This window comes from Mya arenaria, chromosome 6, assembly GCF_026914265.1.
Source record: "Mya arenaria isolate MELC-2E11 chromosome 6, ASM2691426v1".
NCBI classification, from domain to species: Eukaryota; Metazoa; Mollusca; class Bivalvia; order Myida; family Myidae; genus Mya; species Mya arenaria.
Window position 1 is genome coordinate 8,842,262 of NC_069127.1, and position 13,344 is coordinate 8,855,605.

Here is a 13,344-nt window from a genome sequence, read left to right on the forward strand (position 1 = left end):
GATTCTAATTTGTCCCAGTTTTAAATTAGTTCAAGAGTTCATCAAGGGGAAAGATTCTAATTAAGTTTGACACAAGCGGTTAACATTTCATCAAGGGAAACATTCTGACCAAGTTTGAACATTATCCAACCAATCTCTACCATGATATGGTATTTGAAACCTCAGGTTCAGCGGGGGATAATATAACAAATGAAGCATTTCAGTTTTTGTCAATCAATGATTTCTTACGTTACATACAAAGAGGGAAATTTCAGAGATTTACAAAAATGTCATTGTGTTCAGATTACGAAAAAGTCAGTACTTTTTGTAAGGTATGGTTATTAGTAAAGCAAAATACTAAGATATGAGACGCAATTACACTTGCTAAGTTCAAAGATACAATGGGGTCTATAATGGAATAAGCCTTTCTAGGAAGCATATCAGACTTATCCACATTGATGGGAACTTTGAAAGCAATGCAATCTGTCAAATTCTATCTTTTATGAAAGATGCACTCTTACTCTCAAATAAGATTTACAACGATTAAAACAAATGTTTTAATTTAGCAAAAAGGATGAATAAATAGCGTAAAATAATGATTCTTATAAAGGATACAGATTTAATTTGAAAGAAAGTTGCAGAAAACACAGTATTTATACCTTAAGAGACGATAGTAAATCTTTTAGCACTCACCAATCATTTAATATTTTTGCTTGATCAGCTATTAAATACACAGTTACAATCTTGTTATCAATAAAGAATATTTTCCATAAATGCATTATTCAGTAAGTAGATTATCACTCAGAATTTATGTTTGTTATACATATGTATGTACTGATTTTGAATAAGAGTGTCACTTGAAGAAAATGATCATCAGATAATATTGGCAACATGCATTTATCTATGATTTCTTGCAATATAAAAGTCTGCAAATGCTCATATGGTATTTTAAGTAAAACAATAGCTGTCACAAAGACAGCGGCCTCGACTACTACACTGCTTTTAAGTTTAATGATTGCAGGTGAAAGTTTTGGTGAAACATGCATGAATCACTGTAATTATAGATAAAATGCAAAACGTAACTAGAATTTCTAAGTCAAATAAAGTAGCAAAATGTGCATATTTTTTTATTTGCAAAATACAGTTCTCATACTTCGTTAATTAAGTACGTTGGATGTTTAAGTGCCATTGTGTCAAGTCTCTTATTTAGGCTGTGATAATGGGCCTACATGTTAATATACTTATTGTCTGCTGCAACATGCGTTCCAAGTTTCATTAAAATATCTTGTTTTATTTGTTCAAAATTAAAGTTTTTGCAACAACACCAAAGCTACCACAACACCATCACCTTTGAAAAAACAACATAGACAAGTTAAAAAATACAGTAAAGCTTCACAAATTTGGTAATTTTAGTGCCCCCAATCAGATCGTATGCCCTTATACATGTTTTACCTTCATACACTGCCAAAGAAATTTCTTTTCTTATGCATGATGAAAAAACCTCAGAATGCTTTTCTCAAAAGAAAAAAGGAAGCTCAAGATGACACTATGCCTATAAAGCCTTGAGAAACAGGTGCTGACATAGGTGGAGCTGTCAACCATCAGACTGTCCTTACATGCACACTTCCTCTTGTGTTTTCAGAATTCATTTATAAATGTCATCCCCAATATAAAACCTACCAGGTCTCTGAGAACAAGTGCTTGTTTTGGTGGAGCTGTCAATCGCCAGACCTTCTTTACAGGCACATGTCCTGTTATGACACTTTGAGCCCTTGTCCAGGTCAACACAAAATTTGTCGTCTGTGCAGTCTGAAATTCATTAGTAACATGCTTGTATATTATAATATATATTATCAGAGAGAAACATTATAAGCTCTGCTTTCACTTGAATCAATTTCAATTCATCATGTATATAAAAGTATAACCTACAATGTTGCAAGCCTTTCAGTTGATATGTATGTTGGATAAAATGTGAGGCAAGGTGTTTTTTTCGTTTTGCAGTGGTACCACACCTAAATATTGCACAACCCATTTTTTTTCTGGCTACAAAATCAAACTAGTGGTAATTAACCTTAAGTTACTTCAAACACTGTATATTTGACGCACAGACTGTTTTTCTAGTTATCAATTTTAAACGGCTAAAGTATGATATTTAAAAGTTTCAATCAAAAGTCTAATAGAAAAAAATGAAATCAACATTTTAACTGGCCTAAACTATTACAAAACCTAGTAACCAAAACAGGGTGCAAAACAATTTGAAGTGTGGTAATATTTTTTTACCAATTTACTCGAGATTACAATAAATAACAAGAGCTTACAGCTGCCTTGGCTTTCCAATAAAAGACAGGCCTATTATCAGGTTTTGCCTTACCTCTGGCAATGCATTTCACATCCCCTTTCTTGCCAGGTTGGTAGATCGCGGCACACTCACATAACGCCTTGGTAATGTCCGTTGCTGTGTTCTCCGTAGTGTTGCAGAATGCACCAGTGATGTCATTACACTCCCCATGATTGAACGTGCAGAAGGATCCCACAACTAAAATGATGACACATTCATCATGTTATTCACAGCTAAGCTAAGCTAATTCAAACAGTTTTTTTCAAAATTTTGTTAGTATCAAAGAATACACTGTTGTTTGGAAAAAGATTAAGAACAACTTTTCAATAATGCATATAAAATTAGCACGTATATTAATAAAGAGTGTGAATTTTAGTGTATTAAAGAGTCAGAAGAACATTACTTTGCTGGCATTACTTCTAAACCTAGTGTCTCATAAGTTTAAAACAGTCAAAAGAAAAGTACTTTTGCTAGCATTATTATTTCTAAACCTAGTGTCTCATGAATTCAATACAGTCAGAAGAACAACAAAATGCCTGCCAAGGTCCCAAGCAGCTTAAATGTAAATATTTAGCACCAGGGGGATAAAATCACAGACCGTGTGCCGTCTTTTGTTACAAACAAATCACTGTTCATGTTATACAAGATGCATCTGCATTTCCAACTACGCTACTATATTGTCCTTTTCTTCCCTCTTATGCAAACATCATGTATTTGTGTAATATGGCTTCTGAAATGTTTAGGCTAATTATCATGTTTTTGCTCATTATATTTTTAATCATGATCAGGAATACTATAAGATTTTTGCAAGGGATGCAACTCTTTAAATTTCTTAGCTGATTTGGATTGAGTTGATTCCCATTCACATCACAACAGTTTATACAAAGTAGTAATAATTTATCTTTGGAAAAAAATATTTTAAAAGCGATTGGGATTTACAAACTTCATGCCATCAGGTGAAAGGTGATCTTCTGTGTATAAAATAAAGACTTTCGACCATCTAAATATTTTGTTAATTTGTTCTTTGGCAGATGCTGAGGTTTGAACCAAACATGTTGAATGCAAGTTTAAAGTTACTACAACCAAAATGATGTTAAAAAAACTGTCAAAACTTTTTGGATTTACAAATTCAACCCGTTGTTGTCTTGTTGCCCTTGTAACTGTTTAAATACATAGTCATACACCAGTTGTTATAGTTCAGAAGTAAGACCACAACAAGGTTTTTTCTACAATCTAGCGATCCTGCAATAAATGAGTCGAGGGGAAGTAATACGCAGGCTATCCAGCGCATAGGAACAATACTGTAACAAAGACCTCATGCCCAAAAAGCCACATTTAAATACGATTACACATCTTGTTTTTAATCCAGTACTTGATAACATAAAATGGAAGGTCAGTCTGCATTTTAGAACTTATCAAGTGACACTCAGACCTCTGGTGACCATAAAGCAATTATTGTTTTGACTACCGTACATAATTATGATTGCAATATTACAATATTACCATAATTTAATAATGAAATGAAATATAACACACATATCTTGCTAAACACGACTGTTTTATCATTGTCTTTCCCCTTCCTAGGTTATTTATTTGCCCTTAAAATTACATAAAAAAAATATATCCTGAGCCACCCTGGCAGATTGTCACTTGAAAGCAGGAACAATTTTGCAGCAAGTTTTAACCTTAAAACATAGCCTACATTTCTCGCATATACCACAAGCTAAACTGTTTTATTGGAAAATGTGAACATACTTTCCCGAATAAAGAATAATGAAATAATACAAGGCCATCCTCAAAAAAAAAGTGTTTGCAGTGGTCTGACTTAGATAAAAAAAATCAGTGAATTGGTATTTCATGTATGTTGAAAATTATATCTTAAGGACTTTTTAAGGACACTAAACAACATATTCTGTGCTTGCTCCATAGGTCAAAATTTAGTCTGGACATTAAACAATAGTTTTTGAAGATGGCCTAACAAACAAACTTCAACAGCCAAAGGTATAACACAGAAAATGAATATATTCACAGCCCAAAATGTTTCATTATAGAGCAACAACAAAATTCATTCCTTTCTAAGTTGCAAGAGAAAATGATTGATGACATTGAATACTTGCTAAAATGATGTGTATGTCAAAAGTAATGAAGAAACAATGAATTTGAAATGTGTATGATTTGTAAGTTAAATATTCAACGCTAATATGGAAATGCTCTTAACAGCATGCATTACACAAGGCAATAAACATAACAATTTTGAATTCAAATAAAAAAAAATGCATGGATGATAAAAACAACATTTTAACTGAAAGGAGTTGATGAGGTTTATGCTGAGATAATAGAGAATAACTCAGCAGTGAACATTTAAAGCAGGAACAATACAGCAAAATTTAATTTGGAAAAGAGTATTCCTTTTTGGTTTTACTGGCCAAAGGCCAGAAGAGCTAATGGGATGGCACGATGTCCGTGTGTACATCCATGCATCTGTCAACAACTACTTGTGGACAAAAAAAAGTGTTTAGTTAAATGTATACAGTAACAAGATAGCTATGAAAGCTTTATCCTTTCCAAAACCAACCTGACCCGCCCATGTATGGCTGGATTATGGACCTTGAAATGCATTTTTTTAAGAGAGACATCTTTTTACAGAGAGTTGTGTAGTATTGAAGTGTTTGTGTTATCCTTTGAAAAATGGTTTCATGCTCTGAATTGAAAGTGACGAAACACCTACGGAGACAACTTTGTACAGAGAATTCAAAAGTATTGAAGTATGAGTCACCCTTTAAAACATGGGCCTCTTGTTTCACATGGGCATATTGTATCATCAACAATACAGCAGACCCAGATGCTGGTAGTCATGATTTCATTCCAGAACAACAAAGCATACCCAGCAAGTCAACTCATACTTCATTTTGGAACAATGCAGCATAATTGGCCAATGCTATTTCATCATGTTGAAACAATGCAGCATAACTGGCCAATATTAATTTATCATGTCGGAACTATGCAGCATAATTGGCCAATGCTGTTTTATCATGTTGGAACTATGCAGCATAACTGGCCAATACTAATTTGTCATGTTGGAACAATGCAGCATAACTGGCAAATACTAATTTATCATGTTGAAACAATGCAGCATACATTATTCATTACAATAAAGTGTATCCGGCCAGTAATAAATTATCATGCTGGAATACAATTCAACATAACTGGACAATTCTAATTTATCATGCTGGATATATGCAGCAGGATGCTTTACCTGGCTTCGTTGCTTCTGAAATATCATTGTGACATCATCAATACAGCTCCATCATGTTTTAAAGATAAAATATATATGTTCATTTTTACATTATATTGGTGTGAATGCATTTTACAGCAGCCCTTACAGCACCATACAAGTACAAGTATACAATACTATGTCATGAAAAATTACATTCATCCACATGGCACCATACATTAGTCCTATCCTACTAAATCATATATTAAAAGCAAAGCTGTGCAAATGCATGCAAAAAGGTTACGCAAGAAATAATGTTACCATGTTAAGACACTGCATTAGAGCCACATCTTGATATTTGTGTCTGAAAGCTTCAGTGTTCATAAGAAATAAAAACAGTTTCAGATTTTCATTTAAAGGGACTCGCTTATGTTTTGTAAAATGCACCTTTTTTGTATGACGAAATAAAGCTGGAACCCTTTACTAAATGTTGATATTTGCTCAAATATTGTCTTTACAAAATTTTCATAAGCCTTAATTACGCTTATGGTAACTTAATTTCAGCTTTGTTGTTGCAAGATTGGTTGATTGACATTATCATATTAATTATGTGATGTTATCAATGTGTTTTCAAAAGGTCAAAATATCCATCTCTTTTGTATAAGTCCTGGTGGCCTAGAAGTGAAGGCATTCAGGTATTCTGTTTTTTTCTTGACTTTATCAGTGTTGGTACACACCCCACTAAAACCAAAATACTTTTTTATACTATAAATGGATTTTTTTCCAAAATTTCGATATAAAAAAATAAAATAATGATAAAAAAAGTGGAAAACTAATTTTTGGTCAAAAACATGAGCAAGTTCCTTAAATGAAGTAGCTTAAAAATGATTTAAATTGAAATATTCTTTAAGAACATTGTTAACAATATCAAATTTTCTTATCACATCTCTGAAAGAATAATTATAATAAAACATACATTTCAATCTAACCAATTATCAGCACAGACAACCACAATTAAATTCCAAAATTAATGCTTGATCAATTTTCTGAGTCAATCAAGCAACAAAAGTAGCAAAGGTTTCAGCAAGTATTATGAGGCTTGCTAAATAAGTATGTACTTTTAAATAAAATATGCGTACCAATTTTTAAAGGTATTGAACATTTGCTTGATGATGCTAGAAATAAAGCCTAAACTGAAAAATGGGGCATAATAAAAAAAAACAATTGTATCAGTGCAGACAGGTATTTTGTATATTTTTTTTATATCCAAAGAGATTTATGTGTTAGAGAATAATAATAATAAAATTGTTTACCTGTTGGACAGATGATATCTGGTATTTTACCTTCAAGACAATCTTTTGTCCCATTCCAGCCAATCGCATGGCATCCTAAATAAAAATATCATTGCTCAAGTATATTACAAATAGAGAAACAAGAGCACCACAATGGGATACCATCACTCATCTGTTTTACAAGACTTTACACAATAGTTATTACCGTAATGCTAAATTTATGGACCTTGCTACACATGGTTTAAATAAGTATACATGGCCATGGTTACACCACAGACTGAGGCGTCATCATCATCAAACAAGAACAGCACATCACACTAACTCAACTTTTTCTTTGAGCAACAGACACACTTAAAGCAGTCTGTTGTATTCTAGAACAAAGTGCACAGTCTCAAGTACCCCAGAGAACATATAATAGTCTCCAGTATTTAAAGCAGTCTCTTGTATTTTAGAACAAAGAGCACAATCTCAAGTACCCTAATAATATGATAGTCTCCAGTACACCTCGTGCTGATGCCAAAGCTCATTAGTTTTTCTCAGTAAATCAAGGGTGCTACTCAACATATCGCTAAGTTTCTGTAATTGGACTTGCTACACATATTTCGTTGTATATTGTATATTAAAACAGTTATACCATTCAGTTTCATGATAGATTTTGTTATGTATATTGTATAGTAAAACATTTATACCATTCAGTTTCATGATAATTTAACTGTTTCAAAACATGGCTAATATATATAATAACATGATGCGAAAGAAACATTACAAAGACAATACCAAGGCTATGGCAATACCTCAACTGTTTTCTTAAAAAATACAAATGTCACGCCTAAGGCTCAGAGAAAATGTCAGTCTCTAGTAGCCTGCAGTGAGCATTAGCTGCATTGTCATGGTACATTACCAAGAAACCCACAAACCTAAAGAGGAGATACAAACATATTAAAAACAATACTACAATTCAAAACATACCATAGTGATATACAGGTTTGGTATTCCAAACCATGGACAGGCATGAGCCCCACATACAGCCCTTGTTACAACACTCTTCGCTGGCATGTGCCCCCGTATAGGTCTTGGCACATTCCTCCTCTCCTGAAATAGAACATTGGTGCCTCATGTGATCTATATAGTGATGAACAGTGATAAACAACAATATCAGGGGGTTTATCATTGCCCCTTTGGCCCAAAACTTTATCTTGAGTCTATCTGACAATTCTGAATATTGTCTATTCATTATTTGATGATTAATTATGAAGGAAATAAACAAGAGCCGTCGTAAGACAGCGCGCTCGACTACGCTGCTTTGACTTAGAATACAATAAGGATGTAATAATACCAAGTTTGGTTTCTTTATGTCAAACCTAACTAAAATTATTTCATACATAAGGTGACTTTGATGCTGCCCTTCCACCAGCCCGCCCAAACAATGACGCAAGTTATTCAAATAACTTGATTTTCCATTATGAAAATGTGGTTAAGAATATACAAATATGCCTTTCAAATGAAATTAAAAAAAAAAAAAAAAAAAAATTCAAGGGCCATAATTTATATTTAGGCTTAAAACGGAGTTATGTTTCTTGTTGTAAGATGGTCTTTATCAATTTTGAATTTTATCAAGTGCATTAATTTAATGAACGGTATATAAGTTTTTTTATTAAAATCCCAACTTGCCCTTAACTTTTACTTGCCTAAAACTTTAACCTAAGTCAATCAGGGGCCATAACTTGTATTAATTAAGGATATGGAGTTATGTAACCTCATTGGGTGTTGGTCCTGAACAATTGTGTGAAGTATTAAGTCAATTGAATGAAGGGTATAGAAGTTATTAAACAATATCCCAACCTGCCCTAAAACTTTAAACTAAGTTCCATAGTCAATCAGAGGCCATAATTTGTATAAAAGATAATATGGAGTTATCTAACCTCATTATGTGATGACTCTGAACATCTGTGTGAAGTATTAAGTCAATTGAATAAATGGTAATGGAGTTTTAAGTGAAAATCCCAACTTGCCCTAAAACTTTAACCTGCCCTAAAACTTTAACCTAAGTCAATCAGGGGCCATAACTTGTATAAAGGATAATATGGAGTTAGGTATGTAACCTTATTGTGTGATGGTCCTGAACAACTGTGTGAAGTATTAAGTCAATTGAACAAAGGATATAGAAGTTATTAATAAATATTCCAACTTGCCCTAAAACTTTAACCTAAGTTCCATAGTCAATCAGGGGCCATAATCTGTGTAAAGAATAATATGGAGTTATCTAACCTCATCATGTGATGGCCCTGAACAACTGTGTGAAGTATTAAGTCAATTGAATGTAGGGTATTGGACTTATAAGTGAAAATCCCAACTTGCCCTAAAACTTTAACCAGCACTGATGCCGACGCTGGGGCGAGTAGTATAGCCCACCTATTCTTCGAATAGTCGAGCTAAAAATTGATGCCTATTTTTTCAGAAAGCATTCAGTAGAGCAGTAGTTCAGGGTCTCAGAACTTGTGTGTATTTTCCCTTACAACACATTACAGTACAAAGAAGAGTACTTTGTCTTTTCAACTCTCCTCTCCATTCACCAAATGTCTCAAGGACCAGTTAGCAGTTTGACATTACCGGAAGATACACACTGACAAATGTCTGCTGCAGAATATATATCCCAGACCCACAAGCACCCTGGTACTTGCCCATGGATAGGACTTAAGTTTGTTATCTCAGGCGTTTTTGTCAACTCAAGTCTGTGAACAATTTGGGAAACCTAGTGTGGTGAAACAGGCCAATTTGGTTAGTGCGGTGAGGTCCTGTTACACAGAAAATAAGCAGATTTAAAACTATTACAAATGATCATTAGGCAATACATCTGGGAATCTGAAGGAGAAACGTTATTATAAACAAATCATTACAGGTAGGAATTGCAAACTGTAAAATATTCGTCACGGGCATTTCGTTTTGACTCACTTTTTGCTTCACCCTTCCCTCAGAACCTAAATTTCATTTGCTCTAGTGTTGGCAAGTTTTTTTTTTACAAAATGGTGCATTTTTTGTGTATTTTATTACTTTTTTCTCCTTTATTAAAATAAAAAGTACACTTTGACCATTTAAGGGGGTGCATGAATAAATACTTGCAATTTTGTTATTTTACTGCTTAATGCCACTTTGATATCAATTGATAATGCATACATGCACTTTTTTCATTATTTTAGGCCACACATCTCTACTTTCAAATACAAATATAGATTTTGAATTAATGAACCTTTCACTTTACTACTATGAATATGGCACTTTATAAATTATATTTAATTGGAACCACTTTTCATGAAGATACAGTCATAAATGTGACCTCTAGAGTGTTAACAAGCTTTTCCTTCAATTTGACCTGGTGACCTAGTTTTTGATCGCACATGACCCATATTTGAACTTGACCTAGAGATTGTTAATATTAACATTCTGACCAAGTTTCCTGAAGATACAGTCATAAATGTGACCTCTAGTGTGTTAACAAGCTTTTCCTTTAATTTGACCTGGTGACCAAGTTTTTGACCCCAGATGTCCCAATATCGAACTCGTCCAAGATTTTATTGAGGGTAACATTCTGACCAAGTTTGCCCAAATTGTGACCTCTAGAGTGTTAACAGTCAAATTGTTGACGACGGACGATGACGGACGACGGACACAGGGCGATCACAATAGCTCACCTTGAGCACTTCGTGAAAATCGTCTTAAAATCGTGAAAATCATCTTGAAATGAATACAGAGTTTTAGTACAGTTGTCAAATAAAATTACAGAACAGTACTTAGACATATAATCACATATAATTCAGGCAACAGTTTCATTTATTTGTTACATTGACCCGATTTCTTGCCAAATAAAAGTTCCTTTTTTCTCTTTTAACTTTGGAAAATCACACCAAAAGAGTCTGGAAATGTATAAAAAAAAGAGTGTGGAAATGTATAAAAAAAAGAGTGTGGAAATGTATCCAGTCTTTAAAGATTACACCAGGTGGAACATGACATAAATGTTAAAATTTAACATTGTAACATTGATATAGATATCAATAAGACATACTTTTGAGTCTATATTAATACTGAAATATAAGCATGTGATTGAAATTTGTTGATAGGAACTCATGTAGTATACTACAAATGCATATTGCGATGGTAACAAGCAAGAGCTGTTGCAAGACAGCGAGCTCTACTATACACAGCTTTGTTTTAGAAATGAATACAGTAATGACGTAATGTGTGCCTATCAAAAGCTTAAAAAAAATCAAATTAAAAAGGAAACAAGGAACACCGCAATGTGAGAAAACAGTATTTCAAAGACCTGTACCTTGACCATGATTCTTTGGGCCCGAAACACAATCCCATGAAAGGTTTCTATAAACTCTTCCTTTATACCAAGTTTGGTCACAATATGTCAACGCTGGACGCTTTACTATTTGCCTCGGCGTCAGTGACCTGTTAAAGTTTTAAGGCAAGTTGGCATTTTCACTTCACTAGGTGGGTTTGACTCCATCATCACATATTCCTGCCTGATCAACATGGCGCATATCTTTCTATGAAATAGTTGATATGTATTTATGTAACCTATTGGTAAGATTTTCGTCAATTGTGTGAAGTAATAAGTCAATGAATTAAGAGTAAAGAATTAAGTTATTAATTAGAATCCCAACAGTGCTAAAACTTAAACTGGGCACAATGTGCCCTAAAATTTAATTCTACAGTAAGTTCCTAAGCTAATCAGGGGCCATAATTTGTATTCAGAATAATATGGAGTAACTTATAACATCATTGTGTGATGGTCCAGAACAATTGTGTGAAGAACAAATGAAGGGTATTAGAGTTATAAGCAAAAATGCCAACTCGACATGAAACTTTAACCAGAAGCCAACACCGGGGTTACTAGTAAAGCCTCCTTATTCCTCCATTAGTCAAACTTAAAACACAGTCCATTTTTCAGTTTTTTTAACTTTATTTACATGAAAAAGTCCATGTTGTGACAATATCCTGAGTATGATTTGGTACACGATCCATGAATTATTGCAAGAAACATATGCACAAGTTTTTTGTACTAATTGTGCAAAATTAACAAACATTATTACAATATAATTTTAAGACACAAGTGCAGATAATCTTTTATTTCAATATGTCATATTTTAAAAATCAGACACTTTTCATCATATATAACATAATTTTATTTCACTTGTTCAGGAAACATGCAGGTAAAGCGAGCCTTTCACTTTCTAACTTATTTCCTGACCTTGTTGAATGAAGTTGCGAATTATATGTATATGATGACTGGTAACAGATCCTTATAAACATGTGTATATCATTATATGTAGACTTCAATAGTGCTTTATATTTCATACATCATAAACATATACCTTGGTTACTTTAAATTTGTTGGAACTGTATTCCAAAAACTGGTTCACGGCTCAAATCAGAACACTTTTGAAGGTATTTTTACAGTTATATTTGTGGGTTTTTAACATAGTTAGTTAACATTTCATTAAACATATTAGGTTAATGTGTCACACCTGTCGAAGTATAGGCTCAAAACTGTGATCGCTCGTGATTGCCGGGGACCGAGCCTAAACCTTGAGGAAACCGATGTTTCGAACGACCCGATTTTCAATTCTCCAGTCTGTTATGATATATATTTCAGTGTATTTCAGTTTAGAAGTAGTCTGTTTACTAAGACACCGATTATGAGTTGCGTTGTGGAAATCGCTCATATTTTCAGAGGCTGTCGTTCACAATATGTATACTAAATACTATAAAAGAAATATCAATAAATCAATAATTTTACAAAATGGCCATTTTGCAAAGCAAAGTGACAAAAAGGAATTCTTTTCAGAGATTCCGATTGCTTTTAACTGTGGCACTGCCTCAGTGTGCCTCAGTGAAGGTACGTAGTCCACCTAAATGGCCATCAACGAGTCTTTCGACTTTTTTTTACTATTGCACGACTCGTGACGTCCACTATCCCAGCAAAAAGTAGCGAACGGTCCTTGCGCATAGAATCCTCGCGGCCACAATTTCGAAATTTAAATTTCTATGAAAATATTATTGCCTACTATTGTTTATTCATATTTTTATTACTCATTTACATTTCTCACAATTAACTTCTCGTCAATAACTTCTCACAATTATCTTCTAAAATGCCCATATCAACTAATATTGGTCATGCATTAAAAGTGTAAAACGGTTTTTCACACCTTATCAATTGCCTTTCAACTGTCATTGCAATTTCTACATCTTGCGAAAATTTTAGTACCTGGCAATTGTTTGTTTATTTTGGAACACGCGTTCGGGAAAAAGTGTGAAATTATGTCCTCGAGGGAGCCATTAGGTTTTGTGCACGATTTGTGTACTTGGGACCGAGGATATTGCTCGACTGCTCTACATAATTAGGTTTCGATGCAGCGTAGGTATATTTTATATGAAAATAGAAGGAAAAAAGTTCGGGACCAAGCTCTGACCTCGAGGGAATGCCGGTTCTCGAACGACCGGTTGTTCGAACGACC

The 13,344-nt window shown here is 33.6% G+C and overlaps 1 protein-coding gene across 2 annotated transcripts in view; it reads right to left on the minus strand.

The window, feature by feature from the left end:
- The window catches only part of LOC128237435 (uncharacterized), a 34,658-nt gene that overhangs the window by 13,988 nt on the left and 7,326 nt on the right, over positions 1-13,344 (minus strand). The window contains exons 2-6 of one of the 2 annotated variants that reach the window (XM_052952974.1): positions 7,793-7,915; positions 6,845-6,919; positions 5,574-5,588; positions 2,351-2,515; positions 1,660-1,788 (exon numbers count right to left, since the gene is read on the minus strand). In XM_052952974.1, coding sequence (XP_052808934.1) covers positions 1,660-1,788; positions 2,351-2,515; positions 5,574-5,588; positions 6,845-6,919; positions 7,793-7,915 — 507 coding nt within the window. The remainder of the gene's footprint in view (positions 1-1,659; positions 1,789-2,350; positions 2,516-5,573; positions 5,589-6,844; positions 6,920-7,792; positions 7,916-13,344) is intronic. The other variant, XM_052952975.1, reaches the window with a different exon arrangement.